Source organism: Mus musculus, chromosome X (genome assembly GCF_000001635.26).
Source record: "Mus musculus strain C57BL/6J chromosome X, GRCm38.p6 C57BL/6J".
NCBI classification, from domain to species: domain Eukaryota; kingdom Metazoa; phylum Chordata; class Mammalia; order Rodentia; family Muridae; genus Mus; species Mus musculus.
This window is the reverse complement of record NC_000086.7, coordinates 159,928,191-159,943,548: the sequence shown is the minus strand read 5'-3', so window position 1 is coordinate 159,943,548 and position 15,358 is coordinate 159,928,191. Positions and strand designations below refer to the sequence as shown.

Sequence of the window (15,358 nt, the reverse complement as noted above, 5' to 3'; positions counted from 1 at the left end):
ACTTCTGCTAAGGCCAGGGAGGCACAAAAACAACAACAACAACAACAAAAAAACCAAAAAAACCCAGGTACTTCGTTTTCAGGTAGAAATCAAATCATTTACTTCCCCTGTCAAACAGTGACAGTTTAAAACTCAGCGGAGGCTGAGAGCCTAGCGTTTCAGTGGCCACAATAGAGCCCATCACATTGCTTGAAGAGGCAAGCCAGGCCCTGAAGTTCTTTCCTAACAATGCAAAGAGAAGCAGAACAAGTTAAGTCTTCACTCACCAATATCATTGCTGCGGTCTGAGAGGTCCTTATCCAGGATGCCAGAGAGTGCGCTGCCTGCCAAGTCAATCTTTGGACTGTCACCCCTATATTAAAAACACAAGTCCAGACATTTAATAATCAGTGTGTGTCCTTCTCATTCTGTCCACTTGCTTGCTGCTCACACATTAAGGAGGGGAGAATGGCATTGGTACCTGTGCAGGGAGCCAAAAGGAGGCAGTGAGACCCAATGAGCTGTCCAGCCACAGGAGCTGTGGTATAAACTGGCCAGCAAACTGGATGTCCCTCTGTTCTGTACATATTTTCTAAGATGGCTATTTTAATAATGACCCTTTGCCAGTATACTTCTAGCCACAAACCCTCCTGCTGTCTCCACAGGATGCAACACAGGCCTGTTCCTGCCCCATGGCCAAATAAGCACTGGCAAACTGGCTGCTTCCCTTTTAAGGAACACAGAATTTAGCCAATGCTTCTTGTCAAAGGTCAGCTACTTTTAACCTTGAGAAAAAGGTTCTCTGGCCTTGGGGCTGAGGCATCAGCCAGGCTGTTGACAGGCACAAGGTGTCAAGTTGAAATCTGGCAGCCCAAAGGCTGGCACTGGGGCACATGTCTATAAAATTAGATAGCTTCTGGGTGGTCATGCCCCGCCCCAACACTATGCCCATTATGACATGAGTGACTCTCAGATATGGGCTGGAAGAAGCCCACATACGGGATGGGAATAAGTTTCCAAGCTAAGGAAAGAAGGTTTCTTTGTATACCAGCCTAAGATTCCTCCATATTTCCCCCAAAAGGCAGTGCTTTGGTCCTGTTAGGGAGATGAGTCCTAAATAAGGTTATTCAAGGGCTGATCCTCACCATGACATGAGAGAGCTGAACAGTTGTTCCTATCAAATCAATAGAAATAGTCCATCTCACAGCTTTTGAAAGTCACCATGGCCCGAACTCAAACTTTACTAGGAACAAATTTATTCTCCCAAACATTTGTCTGGTGCCTAGTCTGCTAAGAGTATGGGGAGAGCTAAAGTGGGAAGGAACTACTCTGGAAAGGCTCGCAGTATGGATGGGATAGACATACAGACCACTGCAGGTCCATAAGGCATGATAACTACATGTTACAGTCCAGAGTAGGCCAGGGGATTCTACAGGGTACACAGCCATGGAACACTATAGTTGGGTCTTGAGCATGCATGTGTGTAACTTTATAATTACAAGCTGCTGTGCTAATTTAGCTTTGCTTACATATGTTCAGGGCTACACTCTTGGGATTGGCTAACTTATCAGGGGGCTCATCCCTGGAGAAGACAGATTTACCTTCCCCCAGCAACCCTCAATTGCCAGTAGCTCTTATTCTAAGAGTGGAACCCTGTGAGAAACCCCTCACCCACCCTCCAACACATTGACATACCAGCAGGTCTGCCGAAACAGATTCATGGATGGAGGTCTAGCTCCCTTTCTGAAGGGAAACATTGGATCCAACTTTCTTTCTTTGTTTCTTCCTTTGTTTCTTCCTTTCTTTTTGTTTTTTAGATCCAACTTTCACATACTCCTCACTAGAGGGTAGACAGCTGAGAACTACTGGTATCAGGTTTCCTCTTCTGCTGTGCCTTTACTAAGGGTAATGTGTCATAAATGCCAAATGTCATAAAGCCTGCTCTAGAATGTACATTAGGGGACTTGCTGGAACATTGAGAGCTAGGTTAGACCAGAAGACCAGGAAGAACATGATCTACTGGAGAGCTCAGAAGGGGAAATATATTCACAAATAAGTGGACCTTTATTTACTCGCCCAACATCCTAAGGCTTTGCCTTCCCCAAACCAGGGTTCATCTCAGACTCCCTTTCTATATGCTCTGACAACCAAAACTCAGGGTCCTCAAGGCCTCAGGCAGATACCAAGCCATTTGGTGTGGGGACATGGAGGGGATTTATTTTCAAAACTTATGATTACCAGGACCTCAGCATCCATTCTTGAAAGTATAGTCAACTTTCCACGAGTTCTGCACACACAGATTCAACTAACTGTGAACTTTACAGCACAACAATAAAATCCCAATGATTAGTTAGGCATTTCTCAAAAGGATATACACATGGCCAGTAGGTACATAGAAAACTGTTCAATGTCACTTATAATCAGGATAATGCCCACAAGTGCAATAATGTGTCACCTTACACTAGTTAGAATTGCTAGAACCAAAAAGAAAACAACTAACTGGCAATGGTACTACATAACTATAATTGTATTACCTTGAAGGTGGAGGCAGGAGGATTACTAGGGGAATTAAAACATTTTATTATAAGAGGGTGACTGGGAGGGGGCAGTGAGCAGGATGTAAAGTGAATAAGTACAATAATAAAATAAAAATTTAAAAATTTAGTACAACCTAGGCTACAACAGAGAGAGACCCCTGCCTCAAGAAAAAACGGGGGCTGGAAAGATGGGTAAAAGACACTTGTAATGATATCCTAGTTATCTGAGTTCAATCTGAGTTCAATACTGTGATACCACATAAAGGTAGAAAGAAAGACTAGCTCCATAAATTTGTTCTTTGAGCTCCATACACCCACACATGAATATTTTTTAAAGAACAAAAATTAATGCTGATCTCAAAAAGAGAAAGAAAGAAAGAAAGAAAGAAAGAAAGGAAGGGAAGGGAAGGGAAGGGAAGGGAAGGGAAGGGAAGGGAAGGGAAGGGAAGGGAAGAAGGGAAAGGAAGGGAAAGGAAAGGAAAGGAAAGGAAAGGAAAGGAAAGGAAAGGAAAGGAAAGGAAAGGAAAGGAAAGGAAGGAAAAGGAAGGAAGGAAGGAAAATGAAGGAAAGCAAATTGAATAGTGATCAGCAAAGCCTGAGGAGAGTACAGAGAAAAGAGAACTAAGAAGATGGTAAATCAAAAGCCACAGATGGACATAGGACTTCTGATGCTTCGTAGTATGACTAGAAAATAATTGGTGGTTGACAGCAACTAATTGAATGTTTCAAAGCAGCTAATAGGGTTTTGAATATCTCCAACATAAACAAATAATACACATCTGAGGTGGCAGATATGTCAATTATCCTGATAGGATCAACACGCACTAGATATATGTACTGAAATGTCACATTATACTCAAAAATACATACAACTATTTTTCAATAAAAAAATTTGTGCTGGGGCTATAGAGCTGAATACTAGGCAAGCTAAATTCTTGCCTAACACATGGGAAGTCCTGAGTTCAATGGATAATATTGTAGGAAATAGAGTTGTATTTTTAAAAAGAAACAAGGAGCCTAGAAAGATAATTATGGGATTGTATTGTTCTTTGCAGAGGACCTGAATTCAGTTCCCAGCACCCATGCTGGGTGGCTTGTAATGACATGAAATGCAAACACCAGGAAATCTGACACCCTCTTCTAGTCACCGTCAGCATCTACACTCATATGTATGTGCACAGGCATATTTGTGTGCGGGCACACAGATAAAATATATATTTAAAATAAAAAGAAATGAAAATACTTAGGGGACTGTTACTTGTTGAACCTAGATTTTTCTTATCAGCATTCCTTAAAGAATACAATATAAGAAGTTTAACAGGACAGAGGCCCAAGTGAGGATGCTTCTCCACTTAGAAGGGGGAACAAAATAATCATGAGAGGCAGAAGGAGGGATCTGGGTGGGAGAGGGGAGAGAGAGGGGAAAATGGAGAACAGGGGAGGGACAGAAGTTCAGAGGGCCAGGAGAGTGAGTGGAAATATGCAGTTGCTGAGGGTGGGAGGTGTGGAACCCTCTAGAAAGACCCAGAGACTTGGGTTGTTAAGAGATTCCCAGGATTCAATGCGGGTGAACTTAGCCAAAATGTCCAACAGTTAGGAGAGGGAACTTGAAGAGTATTGGTACAGAGACAGACACGTTGATCAATGGAATAGAATTGAAGACCCAGAAATAAAACAACATACTTATGATCACTTGATCTTTGACAAAGATGCCAAAAATATACAATTGAAAAAAGAATGCATCTTCAATAAATGGTGCTGGTCTAACTTGCTGTCTGTATGTAGAAGAATGAAAATAGACCCATATTTGTCACCTTGTACAAAGCTCAAGTCCAAGTGGATCAAGGAACTCAACATAAAACCAGATACACTCAATCTAATAGAAGAGAAAGTTGGAAAGAGCCAACTCATTGGCACAGGGGGAAATTTCCTAAACAGAACTCCGGTGGCTCATTCTCTAAGATCAACAATTGATAAGTAGGATCTCATGAAACTAGAAAGCTTCTGTAAGGCAAAGGACATAGTCAATAGGAAAAATCGGCAACCTACTGATTGGGAAAAGATCTTCACTAACACTACATCTGACAGAGGGCTAATGTCCAAAATATATAAACAACACACGAAGCTAACATCCAAAAAACCAAATAACCCAGTCAAAAAATGGGGTATAGAACTTAAACAGAGAATTCACAACTGAAGAATCTCGAATGGCTGAGAAACACCTAAAGAAATGTTCAAAGTCCTTAGTGATCAGAGAAATTCAAGTCAAAAAGACACTGAGGTTCCACCTTACACCAATCAGAATGGCTAAGATCAAAACCTCAGGTGACATCACATGTTGGAGAGGATGTGGAGAAAGAGGAACACTTCTCCATTGCTGGTGGGATTGCAAACTGGTATAACCACTCTGGAAATCAATCTGGAGGTTCCTCAGAAAATTGGAAATAGATCTACCTGAAGACCCAGCTATACCACTCTTGGGAATATACCCAATAGACGCCCCACTATGCCACAGGGGCCCCGTGTTCCACTATGTTCATAGCGGCCTTATTTGTGATAGTCAGAAGCTGGAAAAAACTTAGATGTCCTACGACAGAATGGAATACTACTCAGCTATTAAGAATGAGGACATCCTGAGATTTACAGGCAAGTCGATGGAACTGAAAAATATTGTCCTCAGTGAGATAACTCTCAGACCCAAAATGACATGCATGCTATGTACTCACTAATAAGTGGATATTAGCCACAAAAAATCATACAGAATACCCAAGATACAGTCCACAGAACTCAAAAAGCTCAACAAGCTGAAATGCCCAAGTGAGGATGCCTCAGTCCCACTTGGGAGAAAGAAGAAAGCAATCACAAGTGGGAAGGGAGGGAGGGACCTGGGAGGGAAAGTGGATGCGGGGAGGAGAGTGGGGGTGAGAGGGGAACCTGATCTGGTATTGGGTGAGGGAAAAGGACTGAAGCCCTGAGGGCTAGCAGAAAGAATGGAAACTGGCAACCTCAGGAAATTCTAGGTTGGGGGGACCCTCCAAAGTGCACCAGAGATCTGGGAGGTGAGAGACTCTCAGGACTCAAAGGGAAGGATCTTAAATGAAATGCCCAACAGTAGGGAGAGGGAACTTATAGAGCCTACCTCCAGCAGGAAGACGGGATCAAGTGAGGGATGGGGTTGTCATCCCACAGTCATATCTCTGACCCAGAATTGATCCTGTCTAAAAGAAATGCGGGGGAAAAAATGGAGCAGAGACTGAAGGAAGGGATGTCCAGTGACCAGCCCAACTTGGGATTCATCTCATATTGCGGGCGGGGGGGTGGGGGCAGGGGGGGTGCCAAGGCCTGAGACACTATTACTGATGCTATGGTGTGCTTACAGACAGAAGCCTAGCATGGCTACCCTCTGAGAGGCCCTACCAGCAGCTGACTGAGACAGATGCAGATACTTACACCCAACCACTGTGCTGAAGTCGGGGACCTTTGTGCTTGAATTAGGGAAAAGCTGGAAGAAACTGAGGAGGAGGACAACCCCACAGGAAGACCAGCAGTCTCAACTAACCTGGACTTCTGGGAGCTCCCAGAGACTGAGCCACCAACCAGGCAGCATACATGGGCTGGTCCGAGGCCCCTGGCACATATGTAGCAAAGGACTGCCTTATCTGGCCTCAGTGGAAGAAAATATGCCTAGTTCTGGAGACATTTGAGGCCCCAGGGAAGGGGAATGCCTGGGGAGGGAGGGAGGGGGGAGCACCCTCTCAGAGGCAAAGGGGGAGGGAGAATGGGATGAGGAACTGTGGGAGGAGGAGCAGGAGAGGAGGGAGCAATGGATAGAATGTAAATAAATAAATAAAATAATTAAAAAAGAATACAATATAACACCATAGCAAGTTGTTTACACTGAAGCATTATTATAAGTAACTAACAAAGGCAATTCAAAGTTCAGGGGGGCATGGAGTAAGTTATATTAACATTATGTCAGTGTATTTAAAGAAACTGAACACACTTGGCTTTTGGTATCCTGGAAGGGAGGCTTCTGAAAGCCAAGAGGCAGGATGGTTTGCCATTCTTATGGGTAGGTGAGAGGTACATGAGTGGGGGGTGGGGGGAGTGGGGAGTGGGGGTGGGGGGTGGAGCTGTTGATGATGTTTGCTTCTTCATTAATCGCAGGGACCTCAAAACGTGGCTGCTTCAGAACAGGTGGTTTCATGATGTATCCTGATTAGTGTCAATCTTGGAGCTGCTGTGTACTTCTTTTGAGTGAACACCAGAAGTTCATCAAATGAGAGCCCATCTTAAGGGACTAAAGATGACTCTATTGCCCATAATGTGCTCAGGATATCTTACTTCCCTGTTATTAGAAGCCTTGACCATTTTATTCTTTTATATACATTTGTTTTTCTTTTGGATATAGCTTTCAGCCTTTTAGTTTATTTTACATATTTGTGGGAAGCATGCATGTATGCATATGTGTGGGTGTATATGTGTGTTATGCATGCATGTGTGGATATGTACCCATGGAGGTTGATGATATTGGGTATCTTCCTAGATCACGTCAGATTTATTTATTTGCCCATTTATTCATTCATGTTTTTATTTGGAGATGGGGTCTCACTATGTAGCCCCGAATGACCTGTAGCTCACAGACATATGCTTGGCTCTGCCTCCTGAATGCTAGGATTAAAGACATGTACCACCACACCCAACACCTCCCACTGAACCTGGAGCTCATCAAGTCAGCTAAACTGATTAGCCAATGAGTTCCAGGGATTTACCAGTTTGTTTCCTTGGCACTGGAATTAAAGATACACATACCACTGCTCAGGTTTTACATGAGTCCTGGGGGGTCTGAGCTCAGGTCCTCTTGCTTGTACACAGGCACTTTACTGAATGAGCAATAAATCACTGTAGTGATTTAAATTTTTAAAATGATTTTTTTACAGACAGGTATAACATTTATTATCACATTATTACCACTCAAACCCAGCAACAATTGAAATATGATTGTAGGTATATTCCCTTATGATTTATTTTTTTAATGTGCCATATAACATATTTTGTCAAGTTCCTTCCTCTTCCCCAATTCCTCCCATCCTTTCTTTCCCTACCCAATAAACTTACTTTAAAAAAAAAAACTTTATTTTTAAGTTGGAGAGGTAGAACATATGATCAAAATATATGAAGAAAAACTAAATAAAATGAAATCAACACTTTATACAGGCAAACAGTAATTGTTTATATTTAAAAGGTGCAATGTGATGTTTTAATACCTGTATCCACACAGGCTGATCAAATCAGGTCAGTTAGCATATCTATCACCTCAAATATTTATTATCTCTTTGTGGTAAAAACACCTAGCCATCCTTTCTTTTAGTTGTTTTGAAATATATAACACATTATTGTTGTCATTACCATATTGTGTGGCAAATCACCAAGTCTTATTCCTCTTATCTAACTAAATGTCCCTTTTGTCTCCTCTGCCCATCCAGCACTCCACCAGTTGCTGGTAATCCTTTTCTACTCCTAAGAATGTGACACTTTCAAACTCCACATGGAAGTGAGATTGTACAGGGTTTTTTCTTTGTGTTCCCAACTTAGATAGTTCACCTGCCATACCATGAAATTTTGAAAAATACTCAGATCCTCTGAGGAATAGCACAGGATAAAATTGTTTTAAGATAAAATTAAAATTAAGTTTTAAGATTAAAGGTATAGATTTTAAGTCTTCATGTGCATGAAAGCCAGCTCTGAGTCACAGAAACAGTCTGCAATAAATGGGTTCCATGTATTGTTGTATTGTTTACAATGAAGAAAAACTGAAAAAAAATCCCACCAATGGGATATTTTAGACCTAGGAAACATTTGAATAGACTGTGACATTTAATGGGCTTTTATGAGGCATTTAAATGGCACTTACAAACAGGTTTAGTCTGACCAGAACAAATGCTTATATTACAATGGAGAGAGCAAAGGCAGAGAGCAGTGACACACACAGCAATATGCATACACCCACACGCCTCCCTTAGGTGGTGGGAAGAGGAATTCTTTTCTTAAGATTGGAGGAATATTTATGGTAGTTATTCCTGGGAAGTCTGATGAGTGATTTTCATCACCTAGTGCAGTACCAAAAAAATACCCATGGAATCCAGGAGCAGTGGCCAAATTTTCTGAAATGGGAATGTCTTTCTTTTTTTTTTTTTTTTTTTTTTTTTTGGTTTTTTGAGACAGGGCCTCTCTGTATAGCCCTGGCTGTCCTGGAACTCACTTTGTAGACCAGGCTGGCCTCGAACTCAGAAATCTGCCTGTATCTGCCTCCCGAGTGCTGGGATTAAAGGCGTGCGCCACCACGCCTGGCTGGGAATGTCTTATACATCTGTACAATAGATGCATTTTCCCCGAGTCATAAAGATTTATGATATTCTATAGGATGGCACCTGGGTAAGATTGACAAAAACAAGCTGAATCATACAAAGAAAAAATATGGACAAGGATTTTTTTAAAAAAATGTGAATTTTATTTATCTTCAGAAAAAGCTTATTGGGGATTTTTCCCTTCCAATGATTAAGATTTATTTTACTTTTTATTCACATGTGTGTTTGTCTGTGTGAGTTTATGTTATGTATGTGTAGGAACCCAAGGATACCATCGGATTGCCTGGTGCTAGAGATTTAGGCAATTGTGAGCCACATAACATGGGTGCTGGGAACTGAACTCAGGCCCTCTGAAAGAATAGCAGGTACACCTAAGTGCTGAGCCATCTCTCTAGTCCCTTTTTCTTTTATTTACATTTTGCATTTATTATAGGGCTGGAGAGATGGCTTAGCATTTAAGAGGACTTACTGCTGTTGTAAAGGACCTGGATTTGGTTCCCAGGACCCACACATTGGCTCAAACCATCCATAACTCCAATTTTAGGGGATCCAATCTTACCTCTTCTGACATCCACATGCACTCAGAGCATATCCATACACGTGGGCAAAACATGCACATAAGTAAAATAAAATAAATAAATTTAAAAGTGAAGTTTCCTTTGCCAATAGTGATTAAAGACATACACAATACAGCCAACAGTACTGTCATAGTAAATGGAGGTACAGCATGGTTTTTGCCCAACAAACTCTAATAAGTTGCTTGAACACAGGTAGCCAAATGTAGCCATCTCTTCTGGAAATCAGTCAAGTTGTGTAAAATTATGAATCCTATACTTACAGGCCCAAGCCAGGAGTACTACATCTGAACTCACTTCTAATTGCCTGTATGATCTCGGCCAGGTTACTTAATCTCTCCTAAACGTTGTGCATGACTGCAGAGCTAGTTTGGGCAGGATTACCATCCCCCCAAGGGACCATCAAGAGTTCTTTTACTTTTCCTATTTTCATTATAATTATTAAAACAGGGTGTAAGGCTAATTATTAAGCAACAGGCAGTTGAATCTCTTTACATTGTGGAGTTGATTTTGTTGTTTTATTTTTTATTAAGAAGCCCATATGTGCATATTGCACGGACATCATTCCCCCTTCCCTCTTCTACTTTCTCTAACTCCTTCCATGTCCCCCTCTTGGTCCCTAATTTAAACATTAGAAATGTTCGAAATTACAACAGGAGTCACGGGGAAGATGGTCCTATGAGTTGTCCTCAAACTCTCAGACTTTTATTCTCTCCTTTGCCTTCAAATCTCCATGTCTCAAGGTTTGGAATGATGTCCTTTCCTACTCCACTGGAATAAAAGTGACTCATTCAGAGACCCATCTTTTGTTTTCTCTTGGTTCTTGCAGGCCACATCTCTATTTCTGCGCCCATCACAATATTTGATAATGTATAAACCTAGAGATCCTTACTTATTATTCAAAAGAGAATTTTAAATGTTTATTTATATTTATATGTGTATATGTGTATAATTGTGGGAGTAGATACTGGATATGTGTGTATTCCCATAGAGGTCAGAAGATGGTGTAAGATCCTGTAGGGCTGGAGTGACAGGTAGTTCTGAGCTGTCTGACATGAACACTGGGATTTGAACTTGGGTCCTTTGGAGGAAAAGTCAGTGGTTTTAAACTACTACGCCAGTTCTCTAGGCCATATAGAAGAAAATCCTATCATGTCTTCCTCCTAGTACCTAGTGCCTTCTACAACTATAATAAGATAAATGTCTTATTGTTTATACTAGTCAGCCTATAGTATTTTGTTACAGTAACCTGAGAAAAGTAATATAACATGAAGCCTAAAGAACAGAACACAATCTACCACAGAGGTCAGCAATGGGGAACTTTTGCTGTAAAGGTTATTTGGGGTTCATAACCACTAGAAATATAGAGTAAATCACAAATGAAAAATTCCTTTGCAATTTTCATATAGCGACTAGAGGCTCTATCCCCAGTTTTAGGACCTCCATTCTGATGGTTTGATAAAAAGAAAAAAAGATATTATGTTCTAGTGGTCAGGGTGGCTTCTTTTCAAATGGCACTTGGTATGATATGTAGTGAACTCTTGCCAGGTAGGACTTCTGCCTAAGGGGACAGATAGTATTATGTTTCTGAGATTCATCTGCAGGCTCTATCGGCTGAAGCATGAGGAACCACCCCAAAGAAATAGAAACTAACCATTCCCAAGTGACTCTTCCCCAGATTCTAGAATACAGACCGCACTTGTATAAGGAGGCAGGGATACTGGCTCTTCCTTCCAATTGAGCTTTCTGATCCCTCATGCCAAGAGCTAGACACAGGCTTTAGTTGAAATGCTCTTCTATCTAGGGCCAGAAGCAAGCCTATTTTGAAAACACAGTAGGTGTAGTTTAAAAAAAGTTCTGATCCTTCCAAGTAGGGAAGCTGCAGCTGGTGTTTTGACAGTGCTCAGACTGTGGGTGTGTAAGCATTTTACAATGTCTATTTGTAAATGCCTTTCACTATATTTATAGCTTCTTTACAACAATGCTAATGAATTTCAGTTCTGAAAAATAGAAGAATTTCTGAAATTTACTGAAGCACATGTCTATAGTGGCTGACACCCAATGAGTATGCAGCTCTATGGTCTCCATTCTGACACAGTCTGTTCAATACAAGGATACCATTATTTTTTTCAGAAAGGGTATTACTGAACTCTAAAGAAAAAGAGAAAAAGAGCTTACCCTTTCATCATTTACTGGCTCCTGTCAGAGTTTTTTTCTTCTGTTAAGTTTCTATTCCTACAACAATTAAATAAAAGGAGAACCCAGGAGAAGGTTGGCTATCCATAGCACCCAAAGAACAAGGCTGCCAGGCTCACGCTTCTTCCTTCTAAGGGTCCCTTGTGGAAGAGGGTACAGAAAGGTTGTAAGATCCAGAGGTGGTGGATGACTACAAGGGAACAGTGTTTTCCTGGCATAGCAGGGCAGGCACATATATGAACTCACAGCTGTTGTGATAATATGTGTGAGAGTCAAGCCAAACCAAATCCTAGCAAGGAGGGTTAGTTGGACATGAAGCCCCACCCCTAGCTGAGCAGTTGCTGGCACTTGATAGATTCTAGGAGAGGATGTGTCAGCTTTCTTTAAGAGTGTGGCCCCTGGTAGGTTGACCACACTCCAGTGAGAGGTCACTCATCCAAGAGTATATGAGCAGCACAAATTGGACTTAATGGGCTAAAAACCATGGGGCACAAAATGGAATAGAGAAGGGAGATGGATCTGAGAAGAGTTAAGGAGGGAAGTGAATAAATATAATCAAAACACACTGTACAACATTCCCAAAGGACTAATAAAAATGAAAAGAAAATATGGAGTTAAAAAGAAATTTAAATTTGAAATCAAAATGATTCTATTCTCATATATTTTTCTTGGAAGTTTTAGTTTGACCCTTGCTTGACAGTTAACTAGATATCACATAGGTCCCCTTGCTTTCCAACAGACAGGGGTCTGAGCAGGGAGAAAATAGGTCCTAAGATCCCATGAAAATAACAGCAGCAGCTACTGCTTGTGCAATGACAATTACCTACTATATACTGAGGCAGAATCCTTCATGCATGAAGCATTCCACCCCCACTACCTGTCAGGAAGCCATTCACTATGCCTTGAGGGTCCCTTGCAGTGGTAGAGTGGTCACCCCTACTACTAAGAGTGCTGTCATGGGCAGTTTCCAGCTTTCAGTCCTTCTAGAGATAGCCTTGGCTACAGAGCCTCACTAGCCAACATGGGACAACTCAACTGGGCTATTCTAGCTACAGAACTCCTCGTGGATCTCACAGATACTTGCTGAACCAGAATCACAACTTAACTTTCCCTCTTCCCAGTCCTGCTTCTACGATCATGGAGCCCTACAACACATCTTCACATTCTGCAGGAACGGTCTGATTCCTGAGGAACTGTCCTTATGATAGCTTGCTTTTCATTATATGGCAAAAGGAAGTGAGGCTAAGTGAGGCTAAGTCGCTTGCCAATTTAAAGTCACCAAAGTACTAAAGTGACAGGATCTAGATTTGGATCCGCTAAGTCTAATTGCAGAGACCAAGAGCACTTCTTTGAGATGACTTATTTATTCACTCACTTATTTTTGACATAGGATCTCATGTAGCCCAGGTTGGCTTAGAACTTTCTATACAAGAATAACCTTGAAATTCTGAGCCTGGTGGAGCCACTAAGGCTGTTTGATTATTCATCCTCTTGTCTTCCTAGCAGAGAATCTGGTCTGTGGACAGCAGGTCATCACTCACATCAGGCCATCTGTGTCACCCTAGTTCACTCCTAGCTGGGTAGATAGTTATTGTTTCCCAAGTTAAGAAGGACCAATAATAAAAAATGTACTCAGTGTGACCCACTCATCCCCTTTGGATCTAGGACATAACATAGGGCTCGTGTATAGAGGAAGATGTGGAAGATGCACAACAGTGTGCAACCCTTGAGAACATGAACTCAGCCAGTGGCGTGGCCTAATTTAGCCCAAGCTGGGACAGTTAAGCCAAGGCATGTGGGATGGAAACAGCGCTGAAGTGCAAAGAAAGCCAAAGGGAGTACACTAACAAATCTATGACAGCATTACCAGCAGCATGACAGAAAGCTACCAAGCAGACACCAATCCTCTAGAGCTATGTGGGGATGAAGCAAGAAAGAGCAGTTCCCACAGACCAAGATTCTAAGTTTGTATGGTGACTGCATTAGCAGCCCCCAATCCTCAAAACGATATGCTACCATGATACACATCTTTCAGCTTTAGATACCTAAAAATATTATGAGGTAGTGGGGAGAGTTGAGAAGGAATAGAGTATCTTTAAAAGCCCTGTTTCCCAAGTGCAGGCAACTACTAAGGCACACAGGATGAGTCTTCTAATTGTCACTACCTCTCATTCCACCTGGGAGCTGGTACTTCATACAGATGGCTACACCCATCAAATGTGAGATCACAGAGAAACTGCTTGAGTTACCCTCTCTTTTTTCTTTCTTCCAACCAGGAAATCTTATCCATTATCCCTTTCTAGTGTAAAACCTGTACATACTCCTCACTCATCCCGACAACATCTCGGTCCAGTGATGCCCCTAAGATCTAAAAGCTGGTTAGTTTATCTCAACTTGACACAAACCTAGACATACCTAGGAAGAGGGGATCTCAACTGTGGAACTGTCTTCATCAGATTGGCCTGCAGGCAAATCTGTGGAGGCATTTCCTTAGTTAACGATTGATGGGAGAGGGGGCGGCTCACTATAGTCAGGACCACTTATGGGCAGGTGGTCCTGGATACTGTAAGAAAGGAAGGTGAGTGAGCACTGGGAGGCAAGCCAGTAAGCAGCATTCTCTTGATCTCTGCTATAATTCCTGCCTCCCGGTTCCTGCCTGGGCTTCCCTTCATGATGGACCTTTAAGCCAAATAAACTCGTTCCTCCTCAAGTTGACCTTGTTCAGTGTTATATCATAGCAACAGAAAGCAAACTAGGACAGCAAGTGAACTCATTTCCCCTCCTCTCCTTGCTCCCTGCTTCATATCTCAGACCTCAGCTTTGACTGTGAACCGGGCAGGGAACACCCAGCTCAATTTCCCACTTTGTTACAGGCTTGCTTGTTCCTGTGATCACAGGGTAGAAGGAATGTGTCCAAGGCCAAGAAGCTGAGTGATAGCAGAGCAGGAAGCAGATGGGAGATTCCTGGTGTCTAGCTCTGTCTTTTCCTATCATGCATGAGATGGCAATAATACAAAGGAGCCGCCACAGTTGTCTCTTTTATTCCTCAGGGGAGTTTTCTTTCTCTCAGATTAGCAACTAAAAGGTGACTTACATGTATGAAGACAGCAAATGTGGAGCGCATCCTCCAGTAGCACTCTGCCCCACAATATAGCAAGCCCTGGAGATGGGCCATTCCATAAAGAAGGGACAAAACAGGCTTATTTTGTTCGTCAAAGGAACAGCTTCTTGTCCATTCCCAGAAACTTTCATCCAAATGCCCTGCTGAGATCTTAAGAGTTTCCACATACCCACCTTATAGACAAAACATATCCTAGGTACCACAGACTTTGGGGTTGAAAAAGTAATCCCAGTGAAGTATGGGAATTCCCAATTAATGCCAGGGACACCAAACCCCAGAGCGATTTCCCTAGCAGCTCTCTCCTTGCAATGCATGTCTTCACCCAGATGAGCACAAACAAGCTCTGCTATTTATAGAAGGTGAAGGCATGTCGGAAGGTGATAGGGCATTTCTCATGCATTCTCTCTCCTAATCTCAATTCTTTGTGCAGGCTCTGTATAGCAGAGATCAGACGCCTGGAAGTAGGCAACCTCTCTCCAGATCCCAGAGAGGGCATAACAAGCCCAGTGACCCCAGAAGGGCAAAATGGCAGGCTTCATGTATAAAACCCCATCCTAGTGTTTCAAAGGCAAGCAACAGGCC

At 42.1% G+C, this 15,358-nt stretch overlaps 1 protein-coding gene across 23 annotated transcripts in view; it reads right to left on the bottom strand.

Moving 5' to 3' along the window:
• The window catches only part of Sh3kbp1 (SH3-domain kinase binding protein 1), a 349,029-nt gene that overhangs the window by 32,372 nt on the left and 301,299 nt on the right, over positions 1-15,358 (bottom strand). For 19 of the 23 annotated variants that reach the window (NR_110969.1, NR_110970.1, XM_006528928.4 and 16 more), the window contains one exon: positions 267-352. Coding sequence is in view for 18 of the 23 variants with exons in the window: in XM_006528928.4 (XP_006528991.1) it covers positions 267-352 (86 nt within the window). In the remaining 5 variants the exon portion in view is untranslated. Of the gene's footprint in view, positions 1-266; positions 353-460; positions 857-1,674; positions 1,868-15,358 lie in introns of those variants that run through there. The other 4 variants (NM_001290661.1, NM_001290664.1, XM_011247851.3 and 1 more) reach the window with 3 other exon arrangements.